This window comes from Xenopus tropicalis, chromosome 8 (genome assembly GCF_000004195.4).
Source record: "Xenopus tropicalis strain Nigerian chromosome 8, UCB_Xtro_10.0, whole genome shotgun sequence".
Taxonomy (NCBI): Eukaryota; Metazoa; Chordata; class Amphibia; order Anura; family Pipidae; genus Xenopus; species Xenopus tropicalis.
The window spans coordinates 3,986,535-4,009,003 of NC_030684.2; the positions used below are offsets into that span (position 1 = coordinate 3,986,535).

General features: G+C 38.8%; 2 protein-coding genes across 3 annotated transcripts in view; one reads left to right on the forward strand and one right to left on the reverse strand.

Annotated features, from left to right (window-relative positions):
- Nucleotides 1-590: 590 nt before the first annotated feature.
- Nucleotides 591-6,430, reverse strand: MGC88898 (protein). 2 transcript variants are annotated; one of them, NM_001008088.1, is given in 4 exon segments: nucleotides 591-2,453; nucleotides 4,787-4,994; nucleotides 5,078-5,262; nucleotides 6,354-6,401. In NM_001008088.1, coding segments are annotated over 3 exon segments (786 nt in total). In that variant the 5' UTR covers nucleotides 5,226-5,262; nucleotides 6,354-6,401; the 3' UTR covers nucleotides 591-2,023.
- A 9,274-nt stretch (nucleotides 6,431-15,704) lies between these two features.
- LOC100497639 (nicotinamide N-methyltransferase) overlaps nucleotides 15,705-22,469 on the forward strand; it is a 32,602-nt gene continuing 25,837 nt past the window's right edge. Inside the window, exons 1-2 of the mRNA XM_031890743.1 lie at nucleotides 15,705-15,793; nucleotides 19,157-19,282. Of these exons, the coding sequence (XP_031746603.1) occupies nucleotides 19,166-19,282 (117 nt within the window). The 5' untranslated portion in view covers nucleotides 15,705-15,793; nucleotides 19,157-19,165. The remainder of the gene's footprint in view (nucleotides 15,794-19,156; nucleotides 19,283-22,469) is intronic.

Sequence of the window (22,469 nt, forward strand, 5' to 3'; positions counted from 1 at the left end):
AATTTACTATGGAACATTTCACCTGATACCGTTGGTTATTTTGCTTTTATTTTATTACATATGATGAAAGCAAAAGGGGTCTATATTATGATATAATATTACAAGGAAGTAACGACAAAAACATATGGCTTTTTATGTGCATTCATTTTCCAAAATTTTAATGACACAAGCTCAAACATATGCCTATATTATACTTGAGGGCACATTTACTATTAAATTTTGAGATAAACTCTGATTTTTTTCTTCTAGAGATTTTGAGTTTTTTTAAAAATAACTTTTTTAAAATTTTGTCGAAAAAAAAATCGCCAGATTTGATCTATCGAGTAGTGATGAGCAAATCTGTCCCTTTTTGTAGAAAAATTTGCAAAACTACCAAAAAATTTGTGGAACGCAGGCGTCGCATGACCATTTTGTCATGTGCGACTATTTTGATGCGATCGTTCCTATTTTGACGTAACCGTGACTTTTTTGATGTTCCCACTGCAAATTTTTGCGAAAGTTTTGCAAAACAATTTGCCAATGACAAAATGCAGAGATTTACTGTGAATCCATGCCTGGCGAAAAAAATTCACACAAAAATTTCAAAAGTGTTGCAGATAAAGTATAAACTTATCTTTATTTAATTGATGATAACAATGGTTCAGCAGCCAAAATGAATCCAACCACTTCCAAATGTCATTATAATATTTTATTAATTTAGCAGGAGATTTCTCATTACCAATGAAAAGCTACTTTAAATTGTGTTATTAAATATATTGTTATATACCATTCACATCAGTTTCTGCACCATGGAACTTATGATTAAAGCACCCTATGGAATTCACACTAGGCTCAGTCTTGGAACATGGGAGAAATCTAGAAGAAACACCAGGCAGAAAGTGGGAAACTTACCAACTATATCCTTAAGTTGCCCTGGCTGGAATTGGGGGGCACATTTACTAAGCAATTTTGAGATAAAGTTGGATTTTTTTTCTTACTTCTAGATAATTTCGAGATTTATGAATGGGTTTTCACCAGAACTCATTTTTTTATTATTGTTCCCTGAAAAATTCTAGTTTTTAAAAAATAACTCCAATCATTTGTGATTTATTAATGTTTATTTAACTTTTTTTGGAAATAGAAAGGTTCGATCTGTCCAGTACCATTGAGTCTTATGGAGGGTTAGACTAGTAAAGGAATAGAATAGTCAGTGACAGCCTGTGCTTGACACATTCTGAATGACAAATTAATCCCCTCATTGTTTTCTGTTTCACCCATTTTCATGGAGAAGTTAATCACCTCATTGCTTTCTATTTCACCCAGTTTCATGGAGAAGTTAATCCCCTCATTGTTTTCTATTTCACCCAGTTTCATGGGGAAATTAATCCCCTCATTGTTTTCTGTTTCACCCAGTTTCATGGAGAAGTTAATCCCCTCATTGTTTTCTATTTCACCCAGTTTCATGGGGAAGTTAATCCCCTCATTGTTTTCTATTTCACCCAGTTTCATGGAGAAGTTAATCCCCTCATTGCTTTCTATTTCACCCAGTTTCATGGGGAAGTTAATCTCATCATTGTTTTCTGTTTCACCCAGTTTCATGGAGAAGTTAATCCCGTCTTTGTTTTCTATTTCACCCAGTTTCATGGGGAAGTTCATCTCATTATTGTTTTCTATTTCACCCAGTTTCAAGTGAAAATTAAACACATTATTGTTTTCCAAGAATGAGTGCCAATGGTCCTAAAATGGCTGCTGGAGCACTTCCTGTTTAGGAAAAATAAAGAGAATTTATGGAAACGAACATCCATTTAAACTCCAATTTTTTGAGTCTTAACAATACTTTCAACTCGAAAAATTCGGTATTCGTACGCACAATTCAAGCATTATTGTGACATTTTATAAAAACAGCAATGATCAAGTTTAATTCGAATTTATACCATGTTGTGTTGTGAGGAGCAAGGTCTCCATAACTATGAAACCATAATCACCAAGCCTAAAAAACTAATAGCAATGTTAAGATGAACTTCGTCTTTAGGGATTCAGGCATTTAGACCTCTCTATCCTTCCGGCATACAAAATATGCCAAAAATTCATAATCAAACAAATCAGAATTGTATTTGTTTTTTTCTTTCTCAAATTTCTCTATAATTAACCCGTTGCTCGACACAGCCTTTCGCACAAACTCTTCATCACATGTCAGGGCGGAAAACTTGTGTTGGCCTAACATAAAGTAAGAGATATTGAATACTGAAATGAGGATCAGGTGACCTCCAACCTTCACAAGGGAGCAGATTTGTTTTAGGAGCTTCAGATACATCTCATGATCTTTACTAACAGGTTCCAAGTAGGCGCAACTGTACACACAGTCTGCTTGGGGCAACACAACATCACCCAGTGGGTTATCTTTGGTAATATCCCATCTTAAAATCTGTTTGATGGCTCTTCTGGTCTTTTCTTCATGTTCTTTACAGTCTGAGCTAGAAAACAAGAGAATCTTTAGATAATTAGTCCTGTCTCCCATTCAAAATAAGTCACAGAAATATTATAAATGGACAGGCTGATTAGCATTCAGCATTTAATGCAGTTCAGAGTAGGGATGCATCGAATCCAGGATTCGGTTCCGTATTCGGCATATGCTAATTACGATTTGGAAGGGTTAATGTCGCCGCATAAACACAGAAGTGTAACATTTTTGTCACATGCTTTGACATTTAACCCTCCCAAATCCTAAATAGCATATGCTGATTCGGTTCGGTATTTGACTGAATCCCTTAACATGGATTCAGGGGGTTCGGCCAAACCCTAAAAATTGGGTTTGGTGCATCCCTAGTGGTATATTTATGAAAAAGTAAAGTTAGTGCTTGCCACAGTGTGCTTGAGTGACATTCCACCACTCTCCATTAGTGATGGGTGTCATTTTTTGTCAGGCATGTCTCTACATTTCACCATTGGTGGATTTTTTACCTGGGTGGAGCCACCAACAGCCAATCAGGTTTTACCTATTGACTTTCAATGGGGAAATTCAACCTGCTGCCATTCTCGCAGTATTAACACCAGGGTCCCCAAACTTTTCATAGTTGGTCAATAGAGGACTGCAATTTTCATTTTGAAAAGTGGGTGGAGCCACCAACAGCCAATCAGATTTAACCTAATGAATTTTATTGGTTTGATGCAAGGGTTCCCAAACTTTGAACAGTCAGTCACTGGGTGACTACATACTCAAGGTTAGAATAAGTGGGCGGGGCTTCCAAAAGCCAATCACATTTCTTTCATTGTTTTCAGTGAGGAAATTTTAACTGCTGCCATTCTCACATGTTATAATGACAGGGTCCCCAAACTTTGCACAATTTGTCACTGGGTAACTATGTTCCAAGTTTAGAAAAGTGGGCGGGGACAACAGCCAATCAGATTTCACCTATAGACTTCATATGTTTAAATTTAAACTGCTGCCATTCTTTAAATATTAATACTAAGGTCCCCAGACTTTGCAGAGCTAATCACCCAGTAACTGCAGTTCAGAGTTAGAAAAAGTAGGTGGAGCCACCAACAGCCAGTCAGATTTTAACTATTAATTTTCAATTGGGAAAGTCAGCCTGCTGCCATTCTCACAGTATTAAAACCAAGGTCAGTAGGGGACTGCATTTTTAGGTTTTAAAAAATGGGTGGAGCTACCAACAGCCAATCAGACTTCACCTGTTGATTTTTTTGAGGTTTAAATTTAAAATGCTGCTTTTCTCACACTATTTATGTCAGGGTTCCCAAACTTTGCACAGTCAGTCACTGGCTGACTACGTATTCAGGGTTAGAAAAAGTGGGCGGAGCCACCAACTGCCAATCACATTTCACCTATTTACTTTCAATGGTGAAGTTTAAAATGCTGTCAGTCTCATAATTTTTATGCCTGAATCCCCAAAAGTTGGTCACTGGGGGACTGCAGTTCAAAAATAGACCACTAACAGCCAATCAAATTTCATCTATTGAATTTTATTGGTTTAAATTTAAAATGCTGTCATTCTCACACTGTTTATGCCAGGGTGCCCACTGTGTGTCACTGGGTGACTTCAACGTTAGAAAAAGTGGGCACACCCACCAACCACCAATCAAAATTTACCTACTGACTTTTATTGGTTTAAATTTAAACTGCTGCCATTCTTTAACTATTAATCCTAGGGTCCCTAAACTTTGCAGAGTTAGTCACTGGGTAACCGCAGTTTCAGGTTAGAAAGAGTTGGCAGAGCCACCAACCGCCAATCAGATGTCACTCGTTGAGTGACTTAGTTGGTATCAGTGGGGAAATTTAAATTGCTGCCATTCACTATTAAAACCAGGGTCCCCAAACGTTGCACAGTGGTTTTTACTATATAACTGTGGTCCAAGGTTAGAAAAAGTGGTTGGAGCCAACAAACGATCAGATTTCATTCATTGACTTCACGTTTTTCAACCCAGCATGAAGTTTGTTCTCAAACTTCCCTTTCTAGTTAATAAATACTCTTTTAAAAGTCCCCTAGAAATAAATGGAGAGTGGCAGACTTTTACTCTACTGGACTGTGGTGAGCTCTAACTTTTTGCTCAGTATACCCCTTTATATCAATACGAACAAATTCAACAAATTATGTTATTGGGGTTTCATTTCAATGGTTAATAGTTACCATACAATTGTACACGCATATACTAAAGGATGCTTTGGATACGTCTGAATATTTGGTGTTTTCAACCACCATTTTGAAATTCGCTGTATTTGGTAGAACCAACTGAGCGTTTCTTATTTTTTGTCTCTCTGCGAATGTAGACTTTTGTTTTTTTTACTCACCATTCATCTTTAAGACCACAAAAAAACTCTGTAAGGTGGGAGTGGTCTATGGCTCCTGGTTCCTTGTTTAACCATTTCTGTGCCTCTTGATAATCAGATTCGGAGGGTTGGAGCGAAATGATGTTGTCAAAGTAATCAGCAGCCACCAGAATATGTATAAATGATGAACTAACACTAAGTTCGATTAAAGTTTCTCCTTTCACTGATCCTGTATCAAATAAAAAGTAAAAATATAAATATAAGAACGACCCTACAGATCGTACATCCCTAAAGTCAGCAAAAAAGTCATACCTGAAGAGAGTATATCATGGAGAACTTTAATGGGATATTCTATCATCTGATCCTTGGAAGGATCCTTATCAGCCCCAATGTAGGTTTCAAATAAAAGGCAAGGATCGTACTCTTCATCATGGTAGTGCTTACACTCTGTAGAAGCCATTATAAGCAATGTGGGAGCGATTTGTGCCCAAAATCTACTTTTAAACATAAGCAAAATGTAAAAAAACAAAGAAATATATTATTCAATTAATATTTCAGGTTTTACTACTTTTTATTGATTTATAATTACCAACAGAAAACATTATAGCAGCAAAGCCACAGAGATCAATTGTCATTATCAATAATGACGAGCGAATCTGTCCCGTTTTTGCTTCGCTGGAAAATTTGCGAATCTTTGGAAAGATTCACAAAACGCCAAAAAAACCACGAAACAGGGAAAATGAAATTACCCTTTTTTGGGGGCAGAACAGTCCTATTGTGTTTATTTCATGGTTAAATGATTCCCTTTCCTCTGTAATAATAAAACAGTACCTGTACTTGATCCCAACTAAGATATAATTACCCCTTATTGGGGGCAGAACAGCCCTATTGGGTTAATTTAATGGTTAAATGATTCCCTTTTCTCTGTAATAATAAAACAGTACCTGTACTTGATCCCAACTAAGATATAATTACCCCTTATTGGGGCAGAACAGCCCTATTGGGTTTATTTAATGGTTAAATGATTCCCTTTTCTCTGTAATAATAAAACACTACCTGTACTTGATCCCAACTAAGATATAATAACCCCTTATTGGGGCAGAACAGCCCTATTGGGTTTATTTAATGGTTAAATGATTCCCTTTTCTCTGTAATAATAAAACAGTACCTGTACTTGATCCCAACTAAGAAATAATTACCCCTTTTTGGGGGCAGAACAGCCCTATTGGGTTTATTTCATGGTTAAATGATTCCCTTTTCTCTGTAATAATAAAACAGTGCCTGTACTTGATCCCAACTAAGATATAATTACCCCTTATTGGGGCAGAACAGCCCTATTGGGTTTATTTCATGGTTAAATGATTCCCTTTTCTCTGTAATAATAAAACAGTACCTGTACTTGATCCCAACTAAGATTCTAAACATTAAGAATAAGGAAATAACATTAGACTGATTTGCCTTTAGATAAATATACTTCCGGAATTTCCATGTGTTTAATGTAAAGCCCACTCAACTGACTAAAATATTTAAAATTCCAAAAGATGTTACCTATATACTTAGTTGTCTCATCTAGAAGCTGGTTACTTACCCTTTCTTTTTGAGGCAGGCAGCTCTTCGCTCGAGATGTGGCTCCTTGGTTCGATTCCCTTGATACTTATAATGGGACGGCTATTTATCGTTACTGGGAACAGCAGTCACCAGTCCTTATGCAAAACTGTGTAAATTTACTTTAGAACATTTCAGCTGACAAACCCATTGATTTAATTAAATCTGATGATGAGGAGAAAAGTGCGAGAGTCATAAGATGAGATCTATATTACACAGAAGAAACAACAAAAACCTACAGTTGTGTGTGTTATTAGTTATGTAATACATTTTGGAGATATGTATTTCATTTATTTTCTAAAGGAGAAGGAAAGGTAAAAACTCAGTAAGCTTTATCAGAAAGGTCTATGTAAATACAGCCATGAGCACTCACAGACACACTGCACTCTATCTAGTCCTCTATCAAAAGAAACAGAGGATATCTTTTCTTCTTTTGCGTACACATGTTTGTCTGTGTCAGACTTCCTCTCTCAGAAAGGAAGAGAGCTCTCCCTACCATCAGAATTCGCTCGCCCTCCCAACTCTGTGTAATCTGAGCTACCAGCAGCTAGAGCTGCAGCAGGAAACTACTGAGACAAAGCTAAAATATCTTAAACAAACAGAGGGAGCTTCTAGGGCTCTTTACTCAGGTATGGTAAACCTTTCTGCAGAATTTATATAGAATTCTAGCTTGCACTATATACTCCCCTCCCAACATTTAAATGACACGAGTGTGCCCAAATATAGACATAATTACATAGATAATTTGGGTTGCTAAAAGACAAAGGTCCATCAAATTCAATCCTCCTAAAAGATACTCATTGCATTTATATATCTATATATACATTCCTATCTATACACTCATGTAAAAACTATATCTATATCTATCTATCTATCGATCTATCTATTGATCTATCTATCGATCTATCTATCCCAATACCTATTGTAAACTAACTGTAAATCCCTATTGCCTCGTCACCCAAGCCACTCTTATAGGCATTAATAGAATCTGCCATCTCAACATCCCCTGACAGGGCATACCCCAACCTCACCAGCACCTGAAATGTACCCCATATTAAAAGGGGCAATGTAATGCACTGAGGGATTTCCTACCAGGAACATCCTAGTTGCCTAGTCTTATTGTCCAAGAGAGAAGGCAGCAGGTTTTTGATGAATCTGATCTTTTAAACTGGCTTTTCCACTATATTGCAGCAGCCTCATTGATCACGTAGGGTTAAACAATCCCCCCCTGTCCCCTGAAGTTTGTCCTGCTTTTCTGCCCCCCCCCCCCGATCTATCTTGCTTTTCCACCTGCTCTGTCCCATTCCAGTCTGTCCAGCTTTTCCACTCACTCTGCCCTGTCCTATTCCTGATTTTTCCTTACTATTATTAGATATGTCATGCTGGAGCAGTAAGGTCCAGCATAGAAAGGGTTAGGCTTTCAATTTAGAAAGTATCTTTGGAATCCATATTTGAGGGGAAACCCCTCACAGTAGGGGTAAGTCACGAATACCCCCTAAACGACACTGAAGACGCACTGAAGCTAGGGCTCCCCACAGACTCCAAAAACTCCCATGTTATGATGATCCATCTCAGGATTATCTAATATTCTGATAAAACCAGAATAATATGTGTTAGGCCTGGTGTGTTTGGTGTCTATGAAAAGATTATTCCATCTCCCACATAATGCTCATGTGTCAGGTGCAGCCACAGGTGGGTGGCTGGCAGGTAGGAGCCTATGTGCAAATAACCCCCAGAACTCCCTTTAAGGGCCAGACAGCCAAGTGTGATGAAACAAGGAAGTTTAATGAAAACAAAACAAAACAAAAATAAGAGTAAAGTACAAGCCTGTGATGAGGTAAAATACAGAGTCCGGCAACAGGCAAATCCGTAAAGCAGGCAGGGGTCAGTCCGGGCAGAGTTCAAGCAGATCTGTTAATCAGGCAGGGGTCAGTCCAGGCAGAGTTCAAGCAGATCCAGAAGTCAAGCAGAAGTCAAATCAAGGAAACCAAACAGGGACCAGGCAGGGAACAGACAGGGAACACAGGGATCATAGTTACATAGTTACATAGTTACATAGTTACATAGGGTTGAAAAAAGACCTGTGTCCATCAAGTTCAACCCATCCAAGTAAACCCAGCACACCTAACCCACACCTACCAATCTATACTCACATACATAAACTATAAATACAACCACTAGTACTAACTGTAGATATTAGTATCACAATAGCCTTGGATATTCTGATTGATCAAGAACTCATCCAGGCCCCTCTTAAAGGCATTAACAGAATCTGCCATTACCACATCACTAGGAAGGGCATTCCATAACCTCACTGCCCTCACCGTGAAAAACCACCTACGCTGCTTCAAATGGAAGCTCCGTTCCTCTAATCTAAAGGGGTGACCTCTGGTGCGTTGATTGTTTTTATGGGAAAAAAGAACATCCCCCAACTGCCTATAATCCCCTCTAATGTACTTGTACAGAGTAATCATGTCCCCTCGCAAGCGCCTCTTTTCCAGAGAAAACAACCCCAACCTCGACAGTCTAACCTCATAGTTTAAATCTTCCATCCCCTTAACCAGTTTAGTTGCACGTCTCTGCACTCTCTCCAGCTCATTAATATCCTTCTTAAGGACTGGAGCCCAAAACTGCACTGCATACTCAAGGTGAGGCCTTACCAGGGACCTATAAAGGGGCAAAATTATGTTCTCATCCCTTGAGTCAATGCCCTTTTTTATACAAGACAGCACTTTATTTGCTTTAGTAGCCACAGAATGACACTGCCTGGAATTAGACAACTTGTTATCAACAAAAACCCCTAGATCCTTCTCCATTAAGGAAACCCCCAACACACTACCATTCAGTAGATAGTTTGCGTTTATATTATTTCTACCAAAGTGCATAACTTTGCACTTATCAACATTGAACCTCATTTTCCAGTTTGCTGCCCAGTTATCTAATTTTGTCAAATCGCTCTGCAAAGCGGCAGCATCCTGCATGGAACTTATAGTTTTGCACAATTTAGTGTCATCAGCAAAAATAGAAACAATACTGTCTATGCCCACCTCCAGGTCATTAATAAACAAGTTAAACAGCAAAGGCCCAAGGACTGACCCCTGCGGTACTCCACTAACCACACTGGTCCAATTAGAAAATGTTCCATTTACAACCACTCTTTGTACTCTATCCTTCAGCCAGTTCTCTATCCAATTACAAATATTATGTTCTAGGCCAATATTCCTTAATTTGATCATTAACCTTCTGTGAGGTACTGTATCAAACGCTTTAGCAAAGTCCAAGTAGATGACATCAACTGCCATTCCAGCATCAAGGTTCCTACTCACCTCCTCATAAAAGGCAACTAAATTAGTCTGGCAAGATCTGTTACGCATAAAACCATGCTGGCACAAACTAATAGTATTGTGAACTGCAATGTATTCAAGTACCCTATCCCTTATTACCCCTTCCAAAAGTTTTCCTACTACTGATGTCAGACTAACAGGCCTATAGTTTTCAGGCTGAGAACGGGATCCCTTTTTAAATAACGGCACCACATTAGCAATCCGCCAGTCTCTTGGCACCATGCCAGACCTCAATGAATCCTGAAAAATTAAGTGAAGAGGTTTGGCAATCACAGCGCTCAGCTCATTTAATACCCTGGGATGAATCCCATCCGGCCCTGGACCTTTGTTTACCTTTACATGTTCAAGTCTCTTTTGAATTTCCTCCCGAGTGACCCATGCGTCAGTAGCTAAATTACTAGAACTGGGCATATTACAAGGGAAGCCTTCATTATCTGGCTCCTCAGATGTATAGACAGATGAAAAATAAGAGTTCAAAATTTCAGCTTTTTCCCCGTTTTCATCAACCAACGTACCCCCCCGTGATAATAAAGTTCCCACCCCTTCTTGCTTCATTTTTTTACTATTCACATAATTAAAAAATAATTTTGGATTCTTTTTACTCCTAGCAGCAATATCCCTTTCCATCTCTATTTTAGCTTGCCTGATAGCTTTTTTGCATGCTTTATTTGCTTCCTTGTACCTGATGAAAGTTTCTGCTGTCCCAGCTAACTTGAATGCCCTAAAAGCACGTTTTTTCTTACCCACCTCGACAATAACACTTTTATTCAGCCATAAAGGTTTTGCTTTGCGATGCCTCTCCTTGCTTACTAGGGGGATATACTGTTGCGTATACCTACAAAGCAATGTTATAAAGATGTTCCATTTTCCTTCTGTGTCTAACCCCATGAAAAGCCTTTCCCAGTTGACACATTGCAGAGATGCCCTTATACTGGCAAAGTCTGCACGTCTAAAATTGAGTGTTTTAGTTACTCCCTTATAGCGCTGTCTCTGCAGCATTATCTCAAAGGAGACCATGTTGTGATCACTGTTCCCCAAATGCTCACCCACACAAATGTTAGAGATAAGTTCATTATTATTAGAAATCACCAGGTCCAAAATAGCGTCATTCCTAGTGGGTTCTTGAACTGCCTGAAATAAAAAGTTGTCATTTAGCATATTTACAAACCTACTAGCTTTTTCTGACTTAGCCACCCCATTACTCCAGTCAATGTCCGGATAATTAAAGTCCCCCATAACAACAACTTGACCCAGTTTTGAAGCCTCCTCCATTTGCAACAATAGCTGGGCCTCATCCCCCTCATCTATACGGGGTGGTTTATAACATACACCAATGATCATTTTCTTTGTGACCTTCAGCCCTACTGAAATTTCTACCCAAAGAGATTCGACGTTTTCATTGGTAATGTCTTTATTACATGGCTTTAAGTCTGACTTTACGTAAAGACAAACCCCTCCACCCTTTTTAATCTCTCTGTCCCTCCTAAAAAGTGTATACCCATTTAAATTCACAGCCCAGTCGCATTTATCATCCCACCAGGTCTCAGTGATACCTATTAAATCATAATTTTCAATACATGCAATAGCTTGCAGCTCCCCTAATTTACCCGACAAGCTACGCGCATTAGCCAGCATGCAGCGGAGATTATTACTTCTCCCTCTGATGTTTACATTAGCTAAGGGAGAATTAGAGCTAAGGCAATTATGAGACTGCTTTCCTTGTAACGGAAGCTCCTTATCTGATAAACTATATGCCCCCCTCACTCCTCCCCCACAACCCTTTGCTAGTCCCCCTACCCCGTCTACACTAATTTTCCCATGGAATTCTAGCTCACCCACCCCCCCCTTGTCTAGTTTAAACACTCCTCCAACCTCTTAACCATTCTCTCCCCTAGCACAGCAGACCCCCTTCCATTGAGGTGCAATCCGTCAGGGCTGTATAGATTGTACCCCAAGGAAAAGTCAGCCCAGTGCTCTAGGAACCCAAACCCTTCCTTCCTACACCAAGACTTTAGCCACGCATTTAGCTCCCTAAGCTCCCGCTGTCTCCCTAAACTTGCACGCGGCACCGGCAAAATTTCCGAAAAAATGACATTGGAGGACCTTTGCCTAATCTTAGAGCCTAGATCCCTGAACTCACTCTTTAAAGTCCCCCACCTACCGTTCATTTTGTCGTTAGTACCGATATGTACCAAGACAGCCGGGTCTTGCCCAGCCCCTCCCAATAATGTGTCAACCCGATCAACCACATGCCGAACCCTGGCACCAGGAAGACAGCAAACTGTCCGGTTGAAGCGATCCGCTTGACAGATTACCCTGTCCACTTTCCTAATGATCGAATCCCCTATAACCACCATCTGTTTAGGCCTAGCTCTGCTCTCCTCCCCACCACTACTAGTGAAACTGGTCTCCCGGCTGTTAGAGAGATCAGCCTCACCTAGAACCGCCAATCCAGAGTTCACACTCCCATCTTCTTCACACAATCATGGAATCGGAAGTGGCAAGACCAGGCTCAGTAGCAACGATGATCGAGAAACTGGGTGTTGCCCAGAGAGGGTTTCTATAGGCTGGTGATTTTTAAAGCAGCTGCACATGTGATGAACAATATAGGTTGCGACTGAAGGGAAACTGGTAGAAATGCAGAAGGCACATAAGGGCAACTGATCCCATGTAGCTCAAAGAGCCTCCTGTGGCTCAGAAAGCAAGTGCACCTGCAGCTCGGCACAAAGTCCAGGGCTCGATTCCCCACAGTTCCTGACATAATTCTGGTGAATACCCATAAGTATTTGAGGCAAGTTGGACAATAAAAATGTCACCAGAACAGCCAGTTACCAAATAGTGACCTGCCCTCACCTTTCTCATTGGATGGGGGCGTGACCTACCCTGTAATCTGTATATCAATGGCCCAGACAACTGAGAAAATATTTGCCTTTGGGGACGGAGCTGCTTTGGGAGGTATATGTCGCTATTCCTTCTATCCCCCCGGAACAGGAATCACATAGGACCATTCTACTGGTGATGTATGTAGGTTTCTGCATTTTTATCCTTTCTTATTTTATAAAAATTTTTATTTTATAACAATTGCAACCTGTATGTCATTTTGTAACATTAACTGTTTTTATATAATATACTCACTGTCCACTTTGGATTATTAAATATAAAATTTAATAAGTTTGTCTTTGCTGCTCTAAATGAACCTTTATGCCTTAAGCGGAGTGTGTATGTTAAATGTGTTTTAACCTCTTGCTAGTTAGAAGGAAAGTGTGTCTGCTTAACCCTCTGTTTGCTTGTGTGTTAGTTGTGTTGTCTGTAGACTAACTTGCATTGTCTGCTGGAGCATCTTCTAGAGTGCTTAGCTATAAAGTCTATGGTGATTTGTCTCTGTGAAGCGTCAGTGTGCAATAGGACATCTAGACTTGGGTGATTGCAGCCCTTTAAATGCAGTGGTGGCAGTTTTTAAGTTTTGGCAGGTTGGGCCTGTTTGGGTGTGACTGCACAGGTTGTTGAGAAACTGTATAGTTGATGTGTTAACCCTTACAGCCACCCACCTGGTCACGTACGTCTGTGGTGGCGTTCGTGTCAATTGGTGGCAGCGGTGGGATATTTTGTTTTTAGAGCATTAGAGCGTCTGTAGTGGTGTTTGTGACAAGCTACAATAACTGTTTTGTGCTTTAAGGAGTCAAGTGGGGCTATTCCCAAATCCTCTACAACTTGAATACAATTTTAATAAATTTGCCACTAAGGGGCACATTTACTTACCCACGAACGGGCCGAATGCGTCCGATTGCTTTTTTTTCGTAATGATCGGTATTTTGCGATTTTTTCGGAAAATTGTCGCGACTTTTTCGTTACCAATACGATTTGCGCGAAAAAACGCGAGTTTTTCGTAGCCATTCCGAAAACTTGCGCGAAACGTCGCGCCTTTTAAGTTTTAACGCTACGAAAAAGGCGCAACTTTTCACGCAAGTTTTAACGCTACGAAAAAATCGCCAGATTTTGCGCAACTTTCGGAATGGCTACAAAAAACTCGAGTTTTTTCGCGCAAATCGTATTGGTAACAAAAAAGTCGCGACAATTTCCGAAAAGTCGTAAAGGCGCCGAAAAAAATCGCAAAAAATACGAAAAAATCGCAAAATGTTCATTTTCAAATCGGAATTTTTCCAATTCGGTTCGGATTCGTGTCTTAGTAAATGTGCCCCTAAATGTACAAATGAAACTAGAAAGGGAAGTTTGAGAACAAACTTCATGTTGGGTTGAAAAACATGAAGTCGCTGAATGAAATCTGATCTGTTGTTGGCTCCGCCCACTTTTTCTAACCTTAGACCCATAGTTATATAGTAAAAACCAATGTGCAAAGTTTGGGGATCCTGGTTTTAATAGTGTCTGAATGGCAGCAATTTAATTTTAATTTCCCCGCTGAAAGTCAACAAGTAACATCTGATTGGCAGTTGGTGGCCCCACCCCTTTTTTCTTACCTGGAACTGCAGTTACCCAGTGACTAACTCTGCAAAGTTTAGGGACCCTAGGATTAATAGTTAAAGAATGGCAGTTTAAATTTAAACCAATAAAAGTCAATAGATGGATTGTGATTGGTGGTTGGTGGGTGTGGCATAAATAGTGTGAGAATGGCAGCATTTTAAATTTAAACCAATAAAATGCAATGGATGAAATCTGATTGGCTGTTAGTGGCCCAACCCACTTTTCCTATTTTTGAACTGCGGCCCCCCAGTGACTAACTTTGTAAAGTTTGGGGACTCAGGCATACAATTGTGAGACTGACAGCATTTTACACTTGACCATTGAAAGTAAATAGGTGAAATGTGATTGGCAGTTGGTGGCTCCACCCACTTTTTCCTAACTTTGAACTGCAAATACCCAGTGACTAACTCTGGTTTAACAACCTTGGAATTAATACTTAAATAATGGCATCAGTTTAAATATAAACCAATGAAATTTAATGGGTAGATATGGATTGGTTGTTGGTCGCTCTGCCCACTTGTTCCAACCCTGAATATGTAGTCAGCCAGTGACTAGTTCTGCAAAGTTTGGGGACCTTACTATTATTATTTAAAGTATGGCAGCAGTTTAAATTTAAACATATGAAGTCTATAGGTGAAATAGGGGCAGGCATGGATTTGCATTTTGTCATTGGCAAATTGTTTTACAAAAACTTCCACAAAAATTTGCAGTGGGAAAATTTGTTGCACATTAAAAAAGTCACGGTTGCGTCAAAATAGTTGCACATGACAGAATGGTCATCCGACACCTGCGTTTCACAAATTTTTTGGTAGTTTCGCAAGTTTTTCTACAAAACGGGACAAATTTGCTCATCACTACTCGACAGATCAAATCTGGCAAAAAAAAAATTTCGGCAAAATTTTTAAAAAGTTATTTTGAAAAAACTCTAAATCTCCAAATTATATAGAAGAAAAAATCTGAGCTTATCTCAGAATTGATTAGTAAATGTGCCCCCAAGTATAGTATAGGCCAGGGGTGGGCAAACTACGGCCCGCGGGCCACATCCGAACCCTTGGCCTTTTTAATCCGGCCCGCCGCCGACGCCAAGTCTCATCACGCGAGACTTGGTGTCATTGGCGTGCCGGAATTAAAGAGACGAAGGGGGCCGTAATGCTGGCCTGGCCCTGCCCGCCCTGGCCCGGTCCGGCCCGGGGGTGAGTAAATGTGGCCCGTGAGCCAAAAAGTTTGCCCACCCCTGGTATAGGCATATGTTTGAGCTTGTGTCATTAAAATTTTGGGAAATGAATGCACATAAAAAGCCGTATGTTTTAGTCGTTACTTCCTTGTAATATTATATCATAATATAAATCCCCTGATCCTTATGAATCTTTGCACTTTTTTACCTTTTTGCTTTTATCATTATCATACTTAATAAAATAAAGGCAAAATAACCAACGGTATCAAGTGAAATGTTCCAAAGTAAATTTACACTCTTCCACATAAAGACCAATGTTTGCTGTTCCCAGTCACATTAAGAACCGTCCCAGCCGTAACAGTATCTGGGGAATCAACGCAAGGAACCGCATCGTGTGTGAAGCATTGGCTGCTCCCAAAATAAACGGTAAGTTACTGACTTCTAGAAGAGAGAACTTACTTTAACATCTTGGAGTTTTGTGAGACTCAGGGACGTATTCATCCAGAATGAGTGGGCATTCTGGAAGCATATTTCCCTAGTCGCAATCATTCTCAATATTATTTGCTAAGGGACAGATTTTTTAACATTGTTCTTTTTTCTTTTCCTCAAATGTTTTTTGTGAATCTTGTAAAAGTTTAGCGAAATGGCAAACGTGTTGTGCGTCCCAAAAAACGCGCGGGGCAATTTTTTTCACGCACGTAATAAAAAAGAAACTCACGCATCAAAAAAATACGTGTGCGACAATTTTTTTGACACGGGCAACGATTTTTTTTGTTGCACAGAAAAAAGTCAAGATTTTTTTGAAATTTGCGTCTAAGAGGTTAAAAATCTGTCAATTCACCATCTAAAAAATGTTTTGAGTTCATGTAGATGAGAGTGGGTGAATTTTTCTGGGGTGAGCTCTAATCTCACATTTTGTTAAATCTGCCCCTTTTTGTTTATGTTCCTTTGATGGGGGTATGCAGCACCCTCTCATATTTTTTCTGTAGACACTGTATGAAGAAAAATATTTTCTGTGCAATTTTGATAGACGTGGCAGTTATATTTACTAATTTAACAGAAAAATCAGCTGAATGTCAGATGGAGCAAATCCTGTACCGAGTCATGGGAAATTTCCCTGAGAAACATTACACATATCCTTTAGGTATTTACAGTCGCTCTCATGTTTCTTTACTTACATAAAATGAAATTTATTGTTCAAATACAGTCTGAGTAAAAATCTAATATATTTTTTAATTCATTTGTTTATGAATAAGTAACAGTAACTGCATTTTAGGGGAGCATTTACTATTGTTTATGATTTTTTGTCACAAGTCGTATTTTTGCACCAAAACTCAAAATTCAAAAACCTGATTTATTATAACTTTATAACTTATTAGAGCTTTTTTTATGGCAAATTGTAACAATCTTTATTTAATTTGTGGTTCTAGTGGTTTACAAATTTTTTTAGAAAAACAAACTAACAAAAAAAAACAGGAAAAATGTTCCTTTTCATTCCGCATTTTAATTCATTTGTGCTTTTTTAATTCGGATCTTTTAATAAATGACCAGACATTCGTGGTTTTAGTTGAAATGAGTTTAGTCAGAGTAACATAGTAAGTTAGGTTAAAAAAGACACACATTCATCAAGTTCAACCATAATGCCTATATATAACCTGCCTAACTGCTAGTTGATCCAGAGGAAAGCGAAAACCCCATCTGAAGCCTCTCTAATTTGCCACAGAGGGGAAAATATTCCTTCCTGACTCCAAGATGGATTAGATGGCAGTTGTGGTTAGGAAATCCTCTAAAACCACAAATATGAGATTGTTAATAAATGGGCCTCTCCATATTATTTCCAATTCTCTAGGAAGTATTAAACCATAAAAGAGTGCAAGCAAGAAGGAGCAAAAGCTAGGTACTCAAGCTATAACATTAATACAAGCTCTGATTGGCTAACCCTACATGGCCAATAAGACTAAAACCAGTTTTAAAAAAGATCAGTTTCCTGAAGAACCTGCTGGCTGCTTCCCTGGCCCAAAGGTTAAGGCAGACAGTTAGCAACAAGGAGGACCCGGGTTTGAAACCCCCCCTTTTGCCTTACACATTTTTTGCTATGATTTAAAAAAAAAGGTGAATTTAAATATTTTACTAACGGTCCATTACTAATGGAACCTCTGTTTTTAGCATGTGGTCAATGCAGCTGTGGGCTCCCTTAAAGACCACATGACCAGAAATAATGAAGCTCTAACTGTAACAGGAAGTAGTGTGGGAGCAAAAGGCAGAACTCTGTCCATTCATTGGCCGATGGGGCCTAGCATGTATGCTCTATGAATCCTATGATCCAAGGGGGAAGCCCTGAGTTCTTAAAATGGCAATTTTCTCTGCCACCTCAAAAATCTGTTCTGTTACTCACCAGTCCCTTGGATGTTGCTCCCAGTGGCCTCAAGTAGGTGGTTATTTTTGAATTTCTGGCTTGGAGGCAAGTTTTGGTTGCATAAAAACCAGGTGTACTGACAAACAGAGCCTCCTGTAGGCTGCCAGTCAACATAGGGCTACCAAATAGCCAATCAGAGCCCTCATTGGGCACCCCCAGGAACTTTTTTCATGCCAATGTTGCTCCCCAAATCTTTTTACATTTGAATGGGTCAAACAGGTTGGGGATGACTTTATGCACTCAGGGGCAGATTTATTAACAATTGTATTTTTCTCTGTGATGCATATTTCTTTTGCTCTAATAAACCTGATTTTTTAATTTTTTTTTTTAAAAAAGTTATTATTTTTTTTTGCTATTTATTACTTGTCATAAATAAGTAATAAATCCAAATGTAGTAATACGCCCTCTGAAAGCTTGGGAGGTTGTGTAGAAGACAATGGTAGATGCCCTAGCCATTATTTTTGCAGTACTATTACTTTGAGGCATTCAATTTTTTTCTGATTTTCTTATCAACTATTAAAGTAATGTAAAGTTGATGATTCAAAGTATTCCTTTTTTACCGCATTTTTCCTTATTTTTATAAATAAGGAAACATTTGTGCTTTTTAAAAATGTTGAGGTTGGAAAAACCTCTAAAATTACACAAATCAGAATTTGAATAAATTTGCCTGTTGGAGGCCCATTTATCAACATTCTGATTTTAGTCGTTTTTGAAACCTCGGAAAAACTCATTTTCACTTTAAAACCCAAGATTTACTAAATGTAAGAGGTAAACACGAAAGTTTTCATTTTAGTAAATCTGCCCCTTAGCAGGATTTTTTGTGCTAAATAAGATTTGTGAAAATGAGCAAAATCCGAAGGGGCAGATTTATCAAAATGTGAGATTAGAGCTCACCACAGAAAAATTAACCCACTCTCTATTTATTCCCATGGGATTTTTAGAAGTGTATTTACCAATGGTTAAAAGTTTGAGTTAACCATTTGATAAATATGCTTCTAAAAATCCCATGGGAATAAATAGAGAGTGGGTTAATTTTTCTGTGGTGAGCTCTAATCTCACATTTTGTTAAATCTGCCCCTTTGTGTTTATGTTCCTTTGATGGTGGTATGCAGCACCCTCTCATATTTTTTCTGTAGACACTGTGTGAACAAAACTATTTCATGTGCAATTTTGATAGATGTGACAGTTATATTTACTAATTTAACAAAGAAAAATCAGCTGAATGTCAGATGGAGCAAATCCTGTACCAGTCTGAGTAAAAATCTAATATATTTTCTAATTGTAGCAAACAAGACATGGTCTCTTTACTCACTGTCACATGGTCTCTGCTGACTTCCTTTGTCAATAATACATTGATTATTCATGATTTTCAGCCACAATAAATGCACAGACCCAAGGAGCGTATCTCCTGTATGTATCCAGCATCTTTTGCCAACTGTCTCCTTCCAGAATATCACCCAGGATTCCAGGCGAGAGTGTCGATTACAGCAAATTCCAAGGTATTTGATGTTTCACCTAAACTACATGAGATGTGACACTGAGAAGCATTGTATTGAGATCTAGCTGGCATATAGTTTATATGTTTATATTAATGTTATATTCTATAACAGTATGCCTTGTTGTTGTTTTTTGCTGAAATTCATGGTTTATGTTATGAAAGACCCTAACGGCGCTTTTAGGAAAACATCACTATGAGCTGCGCAGACCATAAGGACTACCACAATGAAGAGTTTGATCCCTGTTGTCTCTTTGACACGTACATCGGGGCTGATAAGACCATTTCTAAGAAGGAGGTGCTGGAAGATCCCCTGAGATTTCTCTATAAATTATTCTCCTCAGGTATGTGAGCTCCATTACCAATACTGAGAATACTGAAAGCCAACCAAAGGGTGATAGAATTGTAATATTCATACATCACATAATATTTAGATACATTTAATACAAATTCCAATAAATAACAAACATTAGAGGCCCATATATCAACATTCTCATTGAAAGAGCCTTTTTAAAAAATGCACAAACAAAAAAAAGTGGTAAAACTGTGAAAACCAGAACTTTTTTGTGGTTTTTACATTTTTCGGTGGACTTTTATGAAGATTCATGAAAAAGCAAACAACCCCCCACCCCCAAAAACCTCTAAAAGCATGAATAGTGATCATTTTTCTAGGACAGCTCCCATTGACTTCTACATCACTTTGACAGTAGTGATGAGCGAATCTGTCCCGTTTCGCTAGAAAATTCGTGAAATGGCAAGAAACACATTTGTTGTGCAAATTTTTTGTCATGCGCATCTATTTTGTCACCCGCGGCAATTTTTTTGTCGCCACGGCTATTTTTTTTGTTGCTCTCGCTTTTTCCGTTGCAACCGCGCTCAATTATGACGCGGTCATGCCCATTTTGACACGACTGCACCCAATTTTGATGCGATCATGGCCAATTTTTACACGGCCGCGCCCAATTAGACGCACAACAAAAAAAAAATTCTGCATGCCGAATTTTTCTGCAGCGACTTTTTAAGGAAGTTTCACAAACAATTCGCCAATGGCGAAATTCGGAAATTTGCTGGGAATCCATGCCTGGCGAAAAAATTTGCTCATCACTATTTGACAGTTTTGTATTAGTGGTTTTCATGGTATGTAGGCCTAACAGATCACCAAAAATGTTTTTTCCCATGAAAAATTTAAAAAGTTTTTTTGAAAATAAATTAAATCAAATTGTCCAGTGCTTTGAGGCCACATCATATAGGAATTCTGTGTGGGCTTGGGCAAATCTAGACAATATGATGAATCCCAAACTAAACCGTCAAAGTTCAAAAGTAAACAATATTTAAATTATTTTTCTTTTCGGCTGTAGGTTCTGTGAAGGGAGAAACGTTGATGAATATTTTGTTTGGCGCCTCAGTGTGTGGAAACTTTGTTGCCGTTGATTTCTTCAAAGATATTATTGTGCTGGAATCTTCAGACTTCTGTATGAAAGCCTTGGAGAGCTGGTTGAGAAATGAACCTGGAGCTGTAGAACAATCCCACGCCGCAGAGTTTGTTTGCTCACTTAAAGGGCAACGGTGAGATGATTGAAGGCCATGGTTGTGTTATATTTTTGGTTTAAAGAACCCGTGGTGGCCTTAAATGGGATCTAACCACTGTTGCTTAACCATATTGTATTTGGATTTTGCTGGACTACAAGTTACACCCCCAACATATTGCAAAATATTTTTAAAGGTTAACGTATGGTGGGGATTATAGTCCAGAAATAACAGGGTGGTTGTTTTAAAGCAACGTCTCTTTAGGGTCTTTGTTTAGGACCCTATGTCAACCCAAAGTGTTTCTATCTGAGATCATCTCAAAATGTTGCTTAATGGCTCAGCCCATCAAAAATATCCCATGTGACTAAGCCTAAATGGTTGGGCACTTTACCATATTAATAAACAAATCACTATGCTCATTTGTGTGAATCTTGCACCCTGAGGGAATTTCAGGTCAGAAAACAAGTTTACCTTGTTGGGGGTCATGGAGGTTCTCAATGGAGCATAGGTCCCAAAACTAGATGCCCCAACAGCAGTAGGGCCCACCAATGGAGTATAGATGTTCAGTTATAGAATGCTTTTTTCAAGGGCAACAATAAGTTGAAGATAAGTTTACCTTGTTGGGGGTTATTTTATCTCAACAGAGGTTCTCAATAGAACATAGGTCCCAAAACTAGATGCCCCAACAGCAATAGGGCCCCCAGTGGAGTTTAGATGTTCAGTTATAGAATGCTTTTTTCAAGGGCAACAATAAATTGAAAATAAGTTTACCTTGTCATTTTATCTCAACAGAGGTTCTCAATGGAGCATAGGTCCCAAAACTAGATGCCTCATCAACAGTAGGTCTTACCAGTGGAGAACATATAGATCTTCAGTTATAGAATGCTTTTTTCAATGGCAACAAAACTGTCATTGGCTGTCCAAACTCTCTGGATGCCTCATCAATAGTAGGTCTCACCAGTGGAGAACTTATAGATCTTCAGTTATAGAATGATTTTTTCAAGGGCAACAAAACTGGCATTGGCTGTCCAAACTATCTGGATGCCTCATCAGCAGTAGAACCCACCAGAGTAGACCTAATAGGAAAAAAAGTTTTTTCTTGGGAAAACTGAACTTAATTTTTCCCTCCATCTTTTACTTGATATACTAGTTACGTGTCATTTTTTAACATCAACTCCTCCAATAAATAGGGTAAAAAGTGCTAATTTACATATTGTTGAAACGCACAGCAAATAATGTATTGTTTTCCAGTACAGAGTGGAAGAAGCAAGAAGAAAAAACCAGAAGGGCGATCAAACGAGTAGTAAAATGGGACATCCCCCACTGGGTGCAGTTGTGTTGCCCCAAGCAGATTGTATAGTCACTACTTATTACTTGGAGGTTGTTAGCAAAGATCCCGATATGTATATAAACCTTCTAAAGAAATTGTTGTCTCTTCTGAAGATTGGAGGTCACCTGATCTTGATGGCATTGATCAACATCTCATATTACACGGTCGGCCAACACAAGTTTGCTGCACTGAAGTGCAATGAAGAGTTCATACAAAAGGCTCTGACAGAAGCCGGGTGCAGTATTCTGAGCTCTGAAACTCACAAAAGGGAATTTAAATCCCCTATGATCGATTATGAATCAATTGCCCATTTTGTGTGCCGTAAAGACAGGGC